The sequence below is a fragment of the Diaporthe batatas genome, assembly GCF_019321695.1.
Source record: "Diaporthe batatas strain CRI 302-4 chromosome Unknown Contig00003, whole genome shotgun sequence".
NCBI classification, from domain to species: Eukaryota; Fungi; Ascomycota; class Sordariomycetes; order Diaporthales; family Diaporthaceae; genus Diaporthe; species Diaporthe batatas.
Genome location: NW_025408550.1, coordinates 2,244,610 through 2,261,413, shown reverse-complemented (window position 1 = coordinate 2,261,413; position 16,804 = coordinate 2,244,610). Strand labels below are relative to the sequence as shown.

General features: G+C 56.7%; 5 protein-coding genes across 5 annotated transcripts; 2 read left to right on the top strand and 3 right to left on the bottom strand.

Moving 5' to 3' along the window:
- Positions 1-308: 308 nt before the first annotated feature.
- KVR01_002093 (uncharacterized protein) lies at positions 309-5,339 on the bottom strand. The gene is made up of 2 exons (XM_044784079.1): positions 3,329-5,339; positions 309-3,274 (listed from the first exon to the last, which is right to left on the bottom strand). The coding sequence occupies exons 1-2, from the start codon at positions 4,223-4,225 to the stop codon at positions 1,370-1,372; spliced, it is 2,802 nt and encodes a 933-aa protein (XP_044647108.1). The 5' UTR covers positions 4,226-5,339; the 3' UTR covers positions 309-1,369.
- A 3,304-nt stretch (positions 5,340-8,643) lies between these two features.
- On the bottom strand, positions 8,644-12,935 carry KVR01_003428 (uncharacterized protein). The gene is made up of 2 exons (XM_044791278.1): positions 9,568-12,935; positions 8,644-9,496 (listed from the first exon to the last, which is right to left on the bottom strand). The coding sequence occupies exons 1-2, from the start codon at positions 12,754-12,756 to the stop codon at positions 9,323-9,325; spliced, it is 3,363 nt and encodes a 1,120-aa protein (XP_044648443.1). The 5' UTR covers positions 12,757-12,935; the 3' UTR covers positions 8,644-9,322.
- A 1,116-nt stretch (positions 12,936-14,051) lies between these two features.
- Positions 14,052-14,579, top strand: KVR01_002183 (uncharacterized protein; the record flags this gene model as incomplete). The annotated part of the gene is made up of 1 exon (XM_044790666.1): positions 14,052-14,579. The coding sequence occupies one exon, from the start codon at positions 14,052-14,054 to the stop codon at positions 14,577-14,579; it is 528 nt and encodes a 175-aa protein (XP_044647198.1).
- Positions 14,580-14,935: 356 nt separating this feature from the next.
- On the bottom strand, positions 14,936-15,670 carry KVR01_002099 (uncharacterized protein; the record flags this gene model as incomplete). Its single annotated transcript, XM_044793713.1, has 1 exon — positions 14,936-15,670. One exon carries the CDS (start codon positions 15,668-15,670, stop codon positions 14,936-14,938), a length of 735 nt encoding a protein of 244 aa, XP_044647114.1.
- Positions 15,671-15,898: 228 nt separating this feature from the next.
- Positions 15,899-16,697, top strand: KVR01_003161 (uncharacterized protein). Its single transcript, XM_044793604.1, has 3 exons — positions 15,899-15,984; positions 16,038-16,152; positions 16,224-16,697. The coding sequence occupies exons 1-3, from the start codon at positions 15,943-15,945 to the stop codon at positions 16,481-16,483; spliced, it is 417 nt and encodes a 138-aa protein (XP_044648176.1). The 5' UTR covers positions 15,899-15,942; the 3' UTR covers positions 16,484-16,697.
- Positions 16,698-16,804: the final 107 nt, after the last annotated feature.

Genomic DNA, 16,804 nt, shown 5'->3' with positions numbered 1-16,804 from the left:
TAGATTGATCTGCCCCCGAGATCGTGGGTCCAAAGCCACCGCGATCAGCATCGGCCGGAGCCAACTGGGCACAACTCACACCTGGACCTCGGCCTGCCTTGCCTGCCAGCCTGCCTGCCTAGCCCACCGTGGGATCTGGTAGTGTCAGGCACACGACTGTCATTATCCAGCATGTGTTCATGTAAGGTACACCACATACGGACGTACATACGGGATATGAGAGAGAAAAAAAAGCTTATGCGGACCACAAAATACAACGGGCCTTGTCCTGACCTCAACCCTGTAAAATCCACCCCCGGTATGCCTGACGGATCTACCAAGTTGCAAGCCCACAAAGCCAATGACAGATTACCACAAACGCTGCAAATACTACCGAAGCTACCGCGGCTGCGTGCCACCGGACCCGTCGCAGCTGCTAGCCACCCTAACGGCCGGGCCACCTTGGGACCCTAGCAGCCTGGCCAGCCCGCCAGCCCGCCTAGACAGAAAACAGAAGACCGAGCCGTTTTCTCAACAAATCGACTGTCACATGGTCCCGTGTTTCATCTCATAATCCTCGCGGGCCACGGGAACGCCAGTGCCAGACCTCGAGCTGGCGCCCCCCGAGACGAGAACCGCCCGCGCTGTCAATTCCGAGCCGAGGAAGGTGCTGGGCTCCTTGCTCCAATCAGGCCTCTTCCTCTGGAGGAAGGTACTTCCCGTGCATCCTCGCCGCTTCGCCGCCTCTGTGCGTGCCGCCCCTTCGACAGACGACTTGTGCATGGTGGTCCGTGCACTAACCCCCCGTGGGTAGGGGTTGCTGCTATACGTACTTTTTAAATATTCAAAGACTTGACTACTTAGGTACATACATCCATCTGGTAGCCTGCATCCTCACACAATCCCACCCGCCTGTCCGGAATGTATACTCCGGGGGCCCTGACGACTTGCCAGCTGCTAATATATCATATGCACATCAACTAATTCTTCACGGCAATATGCCCTGGTAGCCAAACACGGCTTCTTTTGTTCCCATATGATTTCATTACAATCGTACAGTCCACGACCGGCTTGTATGCTAGCTATCAAACAAACAATGCCTAAGGTCTCCTCGACCCACCGAACTACAGAGCCACAGCTCCCGGTTGGAAACTGTTCAGCCATCTCCGCCTTCCCAGAAAATGCCAATGATGAAAAATGAATAAAGATGAACTTCCACCCAGCCGCCTCCTCTCCATCCAACCACAATCAAATACACACAATGTGAAGTGGGGAAAAATGATATGAGATGACAAGAAGAACAAAAATAAAATCAGATGGAACTGTCATGTCTGGTCGTTTCGTCGCTGTCGTCTAGCATGGTTTTTGTGAAAACTGTCGCGCTGTGGATTCAGATAACCAGGTCACCGTCGATGTCGCGGGGCTTGCCCACCGAGTCCGAGGCATCATGGCCCGACCCGATACCCAGAAACTCGGGCGGGACGGTCCCGGAGTCAGCAGACCCCGACGACCCGTGGCGGGCCGCCGGTGTCGGCCGGCCGGCCCCGAGATCTATCAGGTGGTGCGGCGGCGGCGCCGTCATCTCGATCGCGCTGTCGACCTGTTCCCCTATTTCGGCTGCTCTTCCTTCACTCTCGTCGGCTTCCTTCGGAGGAGCCAGGACCTGGCGCGTGCTCTTGTGCTTCTGTACTTGTGCCTCACCAGGGACCAGAGCGAGCGTCCCTGGGGCTTCGGGTTCTGTGTTCCCCGACTCCTCAAAAAGAGGAAACTGGTGTTGTTGTGGCTGTGTGCTTTGTAGTGTCTCGTTCTCGTGCTGACTATTGATCCCCATGCTTTTTGGTGATGCGTCTTCCTCCTCCCCCTTTCCCTCCTCCCCCTTATCCGCCTCCCCCGTACGGCCGATCTCCTGTGCGTGCTGCAGTGGTGCCTCCTCCGTCAAGTGGTTGGCAACTGGCGGGCGTGCTGTAGGCACTTCAACAGATTCGGAGATCTCTGCCAGCGGTGCCTGCTTGTCACCATTGAGACACCCGTGGTACGTCCCTACTGGCGCCGCAGATTCATCCTTTACGACTAGCTCCGGTATGGGCGGCTTCTCTGCCATACCCACAGGCTCATGCGCATCGATGTTCCTCTCAGATACAGTATCTGGTCCGGCGTGTCTGCGCATGGCCTCGTCCGGGGCAACATCGCTCTCGGTGGGGGTCCTCGTTCTGTCGAAACTGCTTTCCATCGGCCGCGACCACGGTGGATCATACCTCCGCTCGCGATAGCCACCCAGGTCGCTTGGCATTGGACTTGGTGGTGATCGGCCCCTGGTCGGATAGAAGTAGGGCTCGTGGGTTATACCAGTGGGGGAGTTGACATAAGTGTGACTTCCGTGAGACCACTCTGGTGGTGGCTGGACGGTCCTGATGACCCGAGGTCCATCTGACTGGTACCCATCGACAACGTATTCTTGCAACGAGTGCCCATCGTCGACAGATATCGACGGCTGCACCCGACGTGGAACGTCTGTCTCGGTCCGCTGAGGGAACATGCGCAACAAGTCGATCGCCTGCATCCGGTGTCTCGGATCGTCTGCGAGACAAATGCTAACGACAGTCCTGTACCATTCCGGGACGTCTACGTCCTCGGACAGCCTCAGCGGGCGGCCATGTGTCTCTGGCTCGTCCTCCTGCTCCGCCAGAGCCCATAACACCATCCCCAGCTGATACAGGTCGGATTTCACACCGATGTACATGGAGATGCGCTGGTTGCTCTCAATCAGCGGAGTCGCTTCTGGTGGTTCCCAGCCGACGGGACATCCTCTCCTGTTGATGTCGATTATCTTGGCGTTGTCCTCGTCGTCAACAACAATATTGGAAAGGGTGAAGTCGCCCTGGACGAAGCCAGACTCGTGGATTTCAGAAAGACCCTCCACAATTTGTCGTGCCCACCTTTCCCGCTGAAACCATGGGAGAGCGTGGTCGTGGTCAAAAAGGATATCAATGAGTGCGCCCTGTTCTGCATAGCTGATGAGGAGACCTTTGACACGCTCGCCGTAGTCATCCACAATGACACCGTGGAATGCAATGACATTACGAGAATTCGACAGCCGACTCAAAGCGTTGATCTCATAAAGAAACTCGTCGACCGTATCTGGTCCAGGAATCTCCTTCTTGATCAGTGTCTGGCCTCTGATTCGGACCTTGTACACGAAGCCGGACATGTGGGAGTCAAAATCAATGCTGCTTTCCCTTATCCTTCGACATCCGAGGTGCTGAATCATCCGGACGGTGGGATAGTGGATTATCTCCTGCCTAGCTGTCAGCATCACGGTCAATTTTGGTTGGGTAGATGGATGACCCACATTGATATCTTCAACGACATGCACGTGCAGCCTCCCGTCTGTGGTCTGCAACTTGAGATTGGTCACGGTGTCGTAAAACTGGATATCAACCAAGCTCTCTCGGATTGCCTCGTATATCTTGGCGCTCTTATCACGTTGAAACTTGGTGTGGAGCAGGTCCATCTCGAGCGAGTTGTCTGGTGCGTTTCGGTAGTCCAAGGATATGGTCACCCTCCGCCAGTGCACATCCTTCTCACGGTAGGTGACAAAGAACTTCTCCCTCTTGGACTTATCCCTGAAATGCATGGAAAGGTTGAGGATCCAGATACGCTCCAGTTCCTCATGGATCATGGCATCGTACTGGGAGGTGGTCATGGACGCTGTGTCGTTGACGGACTCAGCCTCATGCGGAGGTGGCAGGTCTTCTCTCATACCCTCGTCAAGGCTGATTGCACCAAGAAGGTCTTGTATCTTCTCACCCACAGGACTGCTTGGTATTGATGGCGCAGACACAGGGAATGTGCGCTCATCAGTCCTGATGAAGTCAGGCGCACTTGCCCGGGGGTCAGCAGAGTTGAGTCCGCCCTGGGAAGCATGCAGCCGCCTGTCGACGGAGACGGCTCTCCTCTCGACTGGTGTCGGTTCGACAGGTTCAAGGTTGTTGCGGACTTCATCCTGCTGTCTCTTGAAAGTCTGTGTCCTTGGCAAGCCAGGCACTACCTTTCGTGAGACCCTCCGAATCAGACCAGGGCGCGGCTCATCCTCACTCTGGTCTGTGGACGGATCATGTGCAATTTTCTCCGAGACTCCCATTGTGCCATTGCCTTGTCCGAATATCCTCCGCCACATACTCTGCTGCTTGGCCTGAGGATTGACAGCCGAGGTTGGGTCCAGCTGTGCAGGATTGGCCTGAGCCATGAGAACTGGGTACTTAGGTAGCCAGAGCGGTAGTGCAGGTCGAACAGGGTGGCAGGCGTGCTGGAAGATGAAGATGGACAGGTAATTCTGAGGAGCAAGAGGCTATGATATGTTATTCATCAGCCCTGGGCCCTCATGTAAGGCCTGGCGGTGGGGTTGGCCGGCAGGCCGGCCGACGTTAGGTAGACACAACCGAGGATGGCGGCGAGACAGTCTCAGTCTGTGGATGGCTCTCGGGGATTTGTGTCCTGCGGCCCCCTGTGTGATTGCCTCGCGGCGGCCTCGATTCGAGGCTCGAAGGCAGGGCCTCAGCAGGCTGGTGAGGACGCGAGGCTAAGGAGACCAGCTGCATCGAGCGCGCATGCGGGCATTGGTTGTGTGATCAGCCGGTCCCAGGTACACAAAAGTGGCCGCGATTTCTGGCCGGCGGCACAGGCAGGAGAAAAAGCAGGCGGGAGGAGAGGACGACAGAGGATATTAGTGCAGAGATTTGCGTGACAGGCAGGCCCAGATAGTCCGTGGCTGAGGCAACACTTGCGGGTCGAACCTTGGGCGGCGGCCTTTTCCTACCACAGCTTCGACAGACCGACCAAGCAACAGGCCCTCTCCAGCTGCCGTCAGGCAAGACACACGCACACACGCACAACACGTCAGGCGGTGCTACTGTGTGGGGCACAGACGATATAACAAATGATGGTACTGTGTAGAAAGGCTGGCAGCTGGACTCCGAGGAGGCGGCAACAGAGAGAAATAAAGTTTTGTTGCCGAGGGATGCAAGTAGGAGGGGGAAAGAGACGAGGAGAGAGAATGAGAGAATGAGAGAATTAAGAATGCGTATGCGGGCGGCGGACAACAAGAGGATGGACGTCTTCCTTTCTGTATTTGACGCATACACACACACACACTCTCTCTCTCTTTCTCGCTGTGTCTCTGCGACCTTGAAGAGCGTGGTGCTCTTGTGGGCTTGGCGGTCAGGGCAGGACAAGACTGATGCGGACTTGTCTTTTTGAGCAGTTTGTTTTCTGGGACCCTCGACCCCTGCCGGCGATAGGAGGGACGATGCAATGGGATGGAGGATGGGAGAATAGAGGAGCATGGGGGCATGGAGGGGTAGCAGAGGACCAGTGGAAGCGCGGAGGTTGGGCTGGGGGGCCTGGGGGGGTGGCCAGGCTGGACCGGGGAGGCTGGCAAGCTCGGCCGTGGTGCGGGTTGGGATGCTTCGGACAGGGGAACCTTAGAGGCAGGACCAGGGTCAGAATGGTGGGGTCGCACACGTGTTAGAGCAATACTGGGACCGTATCCTCCTCCGTCGCCAGTCAGTGCCTACCTCATGACATCGTTCTTGCTCTGGCAGTCTACCACTCTGGCAGTCTGGTAGACTTGCCCAGACTGCCAGACTGCCAGACTGCAGGAGGTACTCAGGTACTGTACTGTGTACTGTAACCACTTTTGTGCCTGACACACCGACCCAAGCCACAATGGGCCGTCGTCGCCATCCTCTTCGATTCCCCGGACGAGACCCTGCCACCATCATCACCCTACCTGGCAGACCACCACCTCCAAGTCCAGGATGGCCAGACAGCATTGACCCTGCTAGGCAGCCCGGCAGCGAACATCAAGGCCCAATCTCGCCAACCTGCGTCGGTACTGCCTGCGGGAGTACCAAACAATGGGATTCGACTTGGTTCGACTTGACTTGACTGACGGACTGGCGATGCTTTCGACCAGCGACCAGCTGGCCGGCCCGCCAGAACGGGATGAACTGATGGCACATGCAAGATGGTGATAGTGCCTGTATGCTCCCGAAGATCCGGGCAGTACGGAGTATCCATCCAGCACGCATTTCCACTCTGGTATCCAGCTACCAAGACCCCACCACCCCTGCCCCGTCCGCGGGATCTACCTATATGCCAGACCACCCCTGTTGCCCTGGCATCGGGTCTTGAGCCTCACGGTCCGTTCGTCAGTCACTCCGTCCGTCTCTCACCGCTTCCCCCTCGGGCCATACCATACCAAGCATACCACTGCCATTGTCTCACTGTGTTCGACTCCAATGTCCGCTCCCCAACAGGAAAAACAGGGCGTCGGCCAAGTCCTGGTCAACAACCCCTGTGGCATCATCGTCATCGTCACCACCAGCAACAGCAGCGTTGCGTGACCTCGATCTCAGTGCCTGACTAGACTGGGGCTCCAAAGAATGGGTCGCCAAAAAGCACTACCCAGCACCTCGCAGCAGCTGCCTGGGCAGGTGATAGGCCAATGGGACAGCGCATTGATTGGGATGCAGCCCCCGGCCGCAGCCAATGACGCTGGCAAGTGCCCGACTCTACACGGTAGATCCGGCGGGGGGCAGGAGCCCGCAGTCACGGTTTCGTGTGTCTCTTCTCTCTGTTGCCTTGGCACGCCGCGATTTGGAAGACCGGGGCGGATCAGCCATCAGTTCTGGCAAGCCTCAGTTCCGCCGGGGCCGAGACCGTCGTTCGCGATATGGGGTGTCATCGAACCCTCGCCTGGGCAAAAATAAAACCTTCGTCTCGGGCTGCACGGAACCAGCCAGACGCCAAAACCACTCATTTGATCTGACGTCAGTCAGGCGAGAGTGTTCATGATGATGCCGGGCCCGCAGGTTGTGTGGATGCACGATGCCGCTAATGTTCTGACGTGAAGAAGATGCGAAGTGTGGTTCCGTCGTCAACGGGCAGATGTCCACCGGGAGGGCGCGTGTCAGCCCTGTTCCCACGGAACCACAGTTATTGGGCGCCGGAGCATTTTGGCGCGCCTTTTCCTCAGCCTGTCTCTGTCTCCTGCCTCTGGACCGGAACAGTCTCCGTCGATGCAAGACATTCCGCACGAGGGTGCCAGGTGCCAGCCCCTTGGGCATCAGGAGGAGGTCTAGGCCGACCTAGTCTAAATTCCTTCCAAAGCATAACACAGCCCGGCGTGCCAGCCTCAGCTGGGCGTGCGTGCGTGCCTCTCTGTCAGTCTGTCAGTCTGTCAGGGGGCATGTGCAGAGGAAAAAGCGGGCTGACTGATCCAACATCCGTCCCGGCGGTAGCAGTAGTCAGTCAGGGTGTCGGTCTCCTTGGGCATCAATGCAAAAGACTGTCATATGGCGCGGGTGGGGCTGACGAGCCAAGACTGGCTGGCAGACGACCGCCGTTCTACACACATACAGTAAATGGTCCCGCGCGAGAGTTCCAACAGGGCGCAGGCGCAGAATTTGTGTGTTCCCTTTGATCGGAGCCATCATCGTGACCTCGTATTATTATCACGATTTCGATTTGCGCATGGCCGAGCAGGGTCCCCATCCCGATTGGGTTTTGTCAAGGGAGAGGGAAGAGAAGCAAGCATCGAGCGCTTGCCGTCAGGTGATCCCCTCTGGAGGGCAGCACAAAGACAAGCAATGCTTGCCCATCTCCCGTTCCCAGACGGTGAGCGCGGCAACGCTAGGGGGGTCGCCAGTGCTTTAGGGACGACCCGCACGATCGTCTCTCATTCCCGTCCAAGGATGGCCTGTTCTATTAATCTATGGGCGGGGGACTCAAAGTCAGTCGGTCATTCTTCAACGGCTAATCTTGCCCAGCCCGCCATCTGTGTCTTTCTCTTGCTACAAACAACTGCTTTTTCTCCCCCTTCGTTCAACGTGCAACGGCCAAGCCAGGCAAAGACAATCCGCCCTCTGCCACCCCTTCCCGTGTTTTATTATACATGATGCACACGGGTATACAGAATCACTCACACGAGCTTGTTGTGGCCCACTATAAACCCCATGGGCAAAGCATCAACCAGCCCACCAAGTCCACAATGTGGGGTGCCTCTGCCTGGCGTGGGACCCCACCAGTCCACTCACTTAGTTACCCAAAAGGGACAGACCACCGAAAGAAGAGGCGGGTCATCAACATCATCATCAACAACAACACCAACAACAACAAGAAGAAGAAGACCAAAAGGCGGCAGTGCCCATCCGGCAAGACGACGATCGATTCGCCAACAGCCCGCGCCGACTCGTCCGCCCCGTGAAATCGTCGCTTTGGTTGGGCACCGAAGGGCAGGTAAGAAAAACCGCGCCGGTTGGGCCTTATTATAGCGGCATCGGGGTACCTACAGCACGCTCTTCATGCACCCGCCTAAAATAAACCAACATGGTACAGTAGTGCAGCAGCAGCAGCAGCAGCAGCGTCGTGCAGTACAGGACAGAAATCATGGGACGAATGGCGGGAAGGGGGACACGAGAGCCCCGGGCCCCGCTGTCGGCTCGTGACCAACACCACAGGCAGGGTATCTGTCGTCTCCGCCTGCCCTTGCCCTGCCTCGCCTAAGCAGGCCCCACGTAAGCACGAACGAAGACAGACGCTGCTGCGTGCTGCGTGCTTCGCATGCTGCTAGGTTGCTAGCTGCACGGCCCAACGCCGTGCGACCCCGAGAGCTGCGAACCCAATGAGCCTGGGTGAGGAACAGTCCGCCCTCCCTTTTGCATCCCCATCCCACCTGCCCACCCGTGTGCATGTGTGTGCATGTGTATGTGTAAAAACGGTGCGCTGCGTAATTGGGTCTCGGGTAAGGCTACAGGCCGCAGAGGCCTTGTCGTCCAGTCGCCTTCAGCTGGCATGCAGCTCCGGATGGTTCTGGCTTAGAGTCAGAGGCAGCAGAGGAGGGTGGGGGGACACAAAATGGGCGTCGCAGTGCAACGCGTCTCCGTCCCTCTGGGCTGTCCCAGATCGAGGCAAGTGTTCTTTGTGCCTGTCGAGCTGGACGTCACCCGTCTTTCCTTTTTTTCTTCTTATTTCTTTCCGCACTATTGGTACATGGCTAGTGAAATGTTGCCCGACAGAAGACCTGGGCGTCTGCCGCTGTTGTAATATACATCTATAGTCAATGCGTAGAGGGGAGATTTGCATTCGTCACTCGGCCCCCTTTTTTGCATCTAAACTCTGACAGCCTGCCCGCTGTCCCCATTGCCCAAAGCATAACCAAGTCATGCCTGAAGTTCATGCCCGCACGCCGGTAATGCTCATCCTGTATGGTCTAGAATTATATGGTATGCCAAACTGCCCGAATAAGGTGTGCCCGGTGATGGTGTGACTACCCCCGATGACTCTACTCGCTCTCGCTGCCCTCCTCCTTTTGGCTGCTGCCATCATTGGAGTCTGGGCCCTTGTACTGAGAAGCCTTGTCCGTGTTGGCCTTGTCGTGATCGAGATTCGGGAAGATGAGATCGAAGATCTCATTGTACCAGCTAGCTGGCCGTCCTTCAATGCCCTCTTTGATGTTCTGCAGCAAATGTCAGCATCTCCAGTGGATTCGGAACCAGTATAGGACAGCTCGTCCCGGTGCTAACTTACCTCGGGAAGTTCGAGCCAATCTGACAAGTTGTCTTCTGGAAAGATGATCATCTTACATCCGGCTCTTCGTGCAGCAACCGTCTTCTCCCTCAGCCCGCCTATCCTCAGCACCTTCCCGGTGAGCGTCAGCTCGCCCGTCATGGCCACAGTAGGGTCCACTGGTGTCTCAAATGCAAGTGACAGTAGAGAAGTCGCCATCGTCACACCGGCAGACGGCCCATCCTTCTGCACCGCGCCCTCCGGGACGTGCACATGGACCTTGGCGTGGTCGAAGAAGTGGTTTTGAGGGAATTTGTTGGCCATCAATGATTTCGCGAACGAGTAGGCGATTGTGGACGATTCCTTCATCACCGTCTTCAGGTTGCCGGTGATCTGTAGCGCCCCAGTGGACTTGGGCTTCAGGGACGACTGCAGGATGGACTCGACGTACATCGCAGCACCTCCCATCTGCGTCCAAGCCAGGCCCATTGTGACACCAGGGGGCGTGACATCGTAAAGCCGGTCGGAGGTGAACACTGGTGGCCCGACGTAGTCCTTCAGATTGTCCTTGTTGATCGTGACCTCAACAGAGTCTGGTACCTTCAGTGCCACGCGAGGTTTCTCCGTCGTCTCCTTCTCCGAAGCCGTGGCTGCTGATGCAGGGTCTGTCTCGGCGGTCTTCTTCTCCTTTTCTGACTCTTCCAACGCTGCCTTGCCCTCGTCGGTCAAGGCCTTCTCTTCGGGCAGCGCGTCCTCACCAAGGTCCTGGACAATCTTCAGTGCAGACTTCCTATACACCTTCTCAATCTGCTTCTTCAGGTTTCGTACACCAGATTCTCGGCAGTATGATTTGATGAGCTCTTCGATGGCCTCGTCAGACAACTTGACGTTGGCATCTTTCAGGCCTGCCAGCTCCTTGGCAGCTGGTGAGAGGTACCGTTCTGCGATGGCCATTTTCTCATCTGATACGTAGCCAGAAAGTCTGATCACTTCCATACGATCGAGAAGAGGCCTGGGGATGGTATCAGTCATGTTCGCCGTGCATACGAAGAGGACCTTGGACAGGTCAACCGGCACATCCATGTAGTGATCCAGGAATGAGCTGTTCTGCTCCGGGTCCAAAAGCTCGAGCAGGGCTGATGAAGGGTCCCCCTGGTATCCACGACCAATCTTATCTATCTCATCGATCAGGATAAGAGGGTTCTCGGTCTGGCACTTCTTGAGAGCCTGGATAACCCGACCAGGGAGTGCACCAACATAGGTTCTCCGGTGACCCTTGATCTCAGCGACGTCTGTGAGACCACCAACGCTGAATCTGTAGTACTGGCGATTCAGTGCTCGGGCGATGGACTTGCCGATACTCGTCTTGCCAACACCCGGTGGACCCACGAAGCAGAGGATCTTGCCTTCGACTGTGCCACGCAGCTTGCCAACTGCGATGAATTCGAGGATGCGGTCCTTGACATCCTTGAGCCCGTAGTGATCCTCGTCCAGCACTGTCATTGCGTTTTGGATTTCGAAGTTCTCAGCGCTCCTCTGACCCCATGGAATCTGCGTGAGCCAATCCAGATAATTCCTTGTCACGTTGAATTCAGACGCCGCTGGCTCGAGGTGTGCCAGTTTGTTAATCTCGTCGTCAAACACCTTGCGCACGGCCTCCGGCATTGCCAACTTGTCGGCCTTTTCCTTGAACCTTTCGACCAGCTTGTCCTTCCCGTCGGATTCGATGCCCAACTCGCGGCGGATACCCTTCATCTGCTCCATGAGCCAGTACTCCCTTTGCCTCTTAGTTATCTTGCTTTCCACGTCTTTTGTGATTTTGGACTGCAACTGCGCGTTCATGAGTTCTTTCTTCAGAACAACCAGCGCCTTCTGCATCCTCTCTTCAACGTTCAAGCTCGAGAGAACCTCCTGCAGTTCGGCCGAATCTCCAGCACTAACAGCAGCGGCGAAGTCGGCAAGCTTAGCTGGCTCGGCCGTGACGTTGCCAGTAGATTGACTCATGGAGAAGGTCGATATCTGGTCCCTGAATAGGCTATTCATCTGCGCAACCTCCTTAAAAACATTGACAATCTCGTTGGTGACGGCGCGGATGACTGGGCTCTTGGGGTCGTATGGCTCGTCGGTCAAATTCTCGACATTGACCAGGCTGACCGGGTACTTGCGCAAAAACGATGTCGGCTCGTATTTCTCTGCGCTGCCGTCTGCCTTGGAGGCGACAGCGCTTTCTTCAAAGCTAGCCACAACATCACCCTTCTTTTCAGGTGACGCGTCTTCCTCGGCAGGCTTTGCTTGTGGTATCACCTCTGGCTCTGGCTCCGGTGTCGCGTTTGCAGTTGGGGTAGGGGTAGGGGTATCGGTGGTTTCGGACGTCTTGGCCTCACTTTGGCCGGGCGGGATGAGGGTTGACAGCTTGATACGTCGGTGTGGATATAGGATGGCGGTCAAGCTATTCTGCTCTCCATGGACGGGGAAGGCACTCGTAATCTGGGCAAAGACGCCGGTATCGTACACATCATCCGCGTTGTGTATGACGTCGTCGTCTGCGTTCTCGTCCTTGAAAAGAAAAGCGCCGACGTAAGGTTGCCCCCGCTTGATCATTTCGGAGACAGCTGCCGCCACGTTGGGATCCTTAATCGTGATCGCCTTGTAGAACCCGGGGAAGAGTGGCCTCCTGGCGATTGGTATCGCCAGGACCTGAGGGTATACTTCCGGTACCGTTGGCTTCTGTAAAGCTCTTTCTGACTTGCGTCCCTTGCGTCCCCCATCTCCCGAGCCATCGCTTCCGGATCCAGATCCAGCTGCACCGCCGGCGGCACTGCCTCTACCATCTGCGGGGTCTGGTTTGCCTTCGCCGCCAGCAGGACCGTCGGCGCTCGACGATTTGGCCTCGCTGATGTCCTTTTGTATCTCCTCCCTCTTCTGCTTCAAGTTCGCCTCGGCCTCCTCTTCTGAGAGGGGCTCGATCGCATTGTCGAAGAACCCTCTTCCCTTCTTGTCGGACAGTATCGCAGATGTGGAGAATGGCGATCTCGTCGCAGCGTGAGGACTTGACCTCGAATTCTGAGACGTAGGGACAAGCCTGCCGCCTGAGCGACCCGTGGCGTTCGACGAGAGTCCTGCGGGAGCTGATGGGACAAGTGCCCTTTGCAAGGCCCGCGAGAGGTGGCCCGGCGTGCCGGGCCTGGAGACTCGCTGTCGGAGAAGCATTGCTGGTGGAATGGAAATGCTGCGTGCGGACAGCGCTTACCCGCGCGAGTATGGAGGGTTGAGAGACGAGCTCGTTCGCCAGGTCCCGTCGAGAAACACCAAGGGGCTGAGGACAATTTGGGAAGAGGACGATAGGGTTTTGTTAGCGGCGATTGCGAACGATGGCCATGGACTTGTTGGTTTGTAAGGCAAATTTACTCTCTTCGTCATCACCATCGGTGGCTAGCTTCGGCTGGGCCCGACTCTGCCGACTTCGCACCGGTCAGCGCACGAGCCAGGCTTGTGCCTAGGTAAGTACCCCCGACCCAATGAAGCTCTTGTGGGCAAGTGATATTCCATTTTCTGAGAACTTGTTGCTACTATACACACTCTGTTCACGCTGACAGACGGTCCCACTGGATCAGCTCCTCCAGAAATGTCTATCATGGGATCACCTGAACAGGAAAATACCTCATAGTTTCCTTGAAACCCCCTCGAGTCCCTTAAGCCTTGACCAAACTTCCAAGGTTCGACGGCGTTAGGCCACGACTCGTACGGCCAACGGCACTTGTTGGTAGTGAACATTGACCTATGGGGCTGTGAGACTATACTGAGGTAGCATTGTCTCCAATTAACCCACACCCATGACAAGATCCTCCCAGGAAACGCAAACGCCGTAAGCAGCTACCGCGGGATCGCGGCCGACTCCCTCGGGCCCTTTTGGTCGAGGATCCCTGCGTGGTCTATCTTATCGAGTCACTCCGTACGGGTGAGGGAAGGCTAGACCACCCAGCTCCCCAGATTTCAGCAAGCCCACCCCACAGTCGTGCCACTGCAGGGGCCCTGGCTACCAAGATGGCTATATAAAACCAGCTTCTTGCAACCTCGGAGAGCCTCTAGCCCCCGAACTGTGCCTGCTTACCACCCAGCAACGTCGACCTCACACACCCAGTACAACATCTTGTTACAGCGGACGGCATAGTATATCGTATAACGGGCTCTTGATATTAGCGGACCGGCTGCCGTTTGACCGACAACTCGCTCGGGCTTCCCTGCAGGCTTGAATATCATTTCGTGCTTGCTCTAGGTCCGGTCTATCGATTGCACCAAGTGAATCCGGCCCACCTAGTCACTTTGCTAGGTTATATACACTGCTCCTATATATATCTTACTGCGCTGTATCGAATACTCTCGGAAACACGCCTGCTGACGCCGTTTCACTTTGTCGTTGCGCTCCACCCGTGCAACCTGTTTTAAACTCGTCCCCAAGTCCGGTCTGGGCGAGCACACGTATACACATACAACCATTCTTCAAGATGTCCTCCCAGGATTCAAAGGACGTCGCGTCGAGTGTCTCCAAGTTATCGCTCGACACGCAAAACGCCAAACAGCCAGCCAGGCCAAAAGCAAAGAAGGAGCAGGTCGCTGATTCTTGGGAAGACGAGGACCTCTCGTCTGACACCGAGACCGAGACCGACAGGCCCAGCAACCCAGCACCCTCCGAGGGAGACCCGCACGGGACCTCTGCCCCTCCACCGACTCCTGTCACCCCGAGCTACGGCCAAACTTCATTCTCCTCCACGGATCCGACGGGGGGCTACCACATCTCGACAGGGTCGTCCGGCGGCGCCCCCGCAGCCCGGCCGGAGAAGACAGATGCTGTCGCAAGGAGGATGATAGCAGGCGCGCTGGGCATGCGGGCGCCCAAGCTGACGGAGGAGCAGAAGAACTATGACAAGGCTGTGCGCGAGAAAGAGCGCAAGCGCAGGGAGGAAGAAAAGGCCGCGCAGAGGCGGAGGGAGGAGGAAGCTGCCAAGGCAAAGGCTGCGATGTGGGACAGCTGAGGAATCGCAATCTTCACATGCATGCGGTGCCCTTTCTGGTCACAGGCATCTGGGCCTGCACTACGAGAACTTTGTTGCTTGTTTCGCAGGCCTGGCTTTCCCTAGCAATGGCTCGGGGGAGGGTTCGTGGTTATAGTCCCTGACGAGAGACTATTTTGAGACCCGGGTTGTGACAATGGAAGATGGAGGCCCTTTGAATTAGTACTCATGGCATATATCTAAGCCCAATGTATTGTTATGCATTTTCTGCTGCACAAGACTCAGGCGTGGAACAAATTGGTGTTCCAGTAGGGATTGCTCAGTTTTGAACCCCTCGACGTGATCATTTCCTCTCTCCTCCGGATGAGAATGCAGGATTACTGCTCACAGCCCTTGAGAACAACATGCTGCCCCTTCCACAGCATCGACAGCTGCGCCTCCCCGTCCTTGCCGGCATGCCGCATGCCCACCCCAAGGCCCTCGAGCCCCTCCTCCTCGGCCCTGCGGTTCCACAGCATCTGCTGGACGTGCCCCTCCCGCGTGCACGAGATGAACCCCATGGGCCACCTGCTCCGCGCCAGCGAGTCCCTCACGCCCTTGGTCGCGGGCTTCTCGGTGACGAAGACGCCCAGCACGCCGTGGCCCTTCCACCCGACCGGCGCGCCGACGAACGCGCCCTCCAGCTCGCGCACCAGATTCGGCGACGACTTCCTCGCGATCGCCTTGCACTGCGCCAGCACCCTCAGCGGTTCCTTGGAGGACGGGACCGTCCATGTCCCCAGCAGGTCGATGCCGTAGTCTGAGTGGCCGCCTACCCTCCTCAGGTAGAAGCCATACTTGGAGAGAACCTGCGCGACCATGTACTCGTAATGGGTGCCAACGTATAGGGTAGACTTTGGGTCGAGTCCTGACCTGTCTGCGTATGCCAGGAAGGAGGGCAGGTCATGGTGGTTGTTGGTCGGCGGGTCTGGGTAGATCAGGGTCGAGTTGAGTCTGGTGGGCGTCCATGGTGAAGCCAATGGGCTCAGTATCCTGGCCAATTGTGTGGTCTTTACGCGTCCCAGCAGGCGGAGTTGCTGAGCGCTCAGCCCATGACGTGGGATAGTTAACATCACCGTGACATGTCTGTTGTTCAGAGAGTTCTGCCACGGGTGATTTTCCAGGGCTTGGATTTTAATCGTTGCCGAATCGATCCCAAGTGCATGGTAACCTGCCTCGGTACGGGATAGGTACCGTACCTAGCACGCAGCTTAGGGAGCTAGGGCCACCCTCACTCCAACACCCCTGCCAGACTACCTGGTACGTGGGGGGAACTTCCTCGCCCGACAACTTGACCGGGCCCCGACAGCAACGCCCTCTGACTTCTCGTGGGAAGCTTGCAAACATGGGCGACCGATTGACCCAGCTCCAGGATGCTGTTGATCAGGTAAGTCACAGATCGCACCAAGTTCTGACCTAGTGTACTAACCGCAACCCCAGCTGGCGCAACAATTCGTCGCATGCATCCATTTCCTCCATCGATACCACGATCGCGAAACCCTGGGCCCCAAGGACCAGGTCAGGGAGGTGAAGCCGGAGGAGGACCGCAAAGAAAGTGAGCCTCGGCCGAACAATCCATGACCCATCTGCCTACCCTAACTGTCGTCTAATGATCCCTCGGAACAGTCTCGCCAATCCCAGCCGAAGAGTTCAAGGCAGGCCAGGTTGAGCTTGCGCGCGACCTGGTGCTGAAGGAACAGCAGATCGAGTTCATCATATCCTCGCTCCCGGGGCTTGAGAACAACGCGGAGGCCCAGGAGCGCTGCATAAAGGAGCTAGAGGAGGAACTACGCGTCGCGGACGCGCAGCGGCAGGATGCGATCCGCGAGATGAACGAGGTTCAGGCCCAGTTGGACCAGGTCATCCGGGGTACAAAGCGGCCCTGAGGTTCTGCGGGCATCAGGAGAAAAATGCATCATGGATAGGCACGGGATTGGCGATGTTTTTGGCGTTCGAAAGGCTAGGCGTAATACGGCGTTGAGGTCCATGGATACCCACAAGGAAGATAGCCGCTCAGAAGGATCAGGTCATCTTCAGAATTGTGAAGCATATTTACTACAGAGATCAAGTTGAGTTTATCCAATGCATGACATGAACCTATCTTCAGCTTGGCGTTTACTACTTGCTGGACAAGCATCAAATGGCAATTCGATAGAGCGCATCAAAGTAAGCAGAGAACGGCACACTACAAGCAACACATACACAAT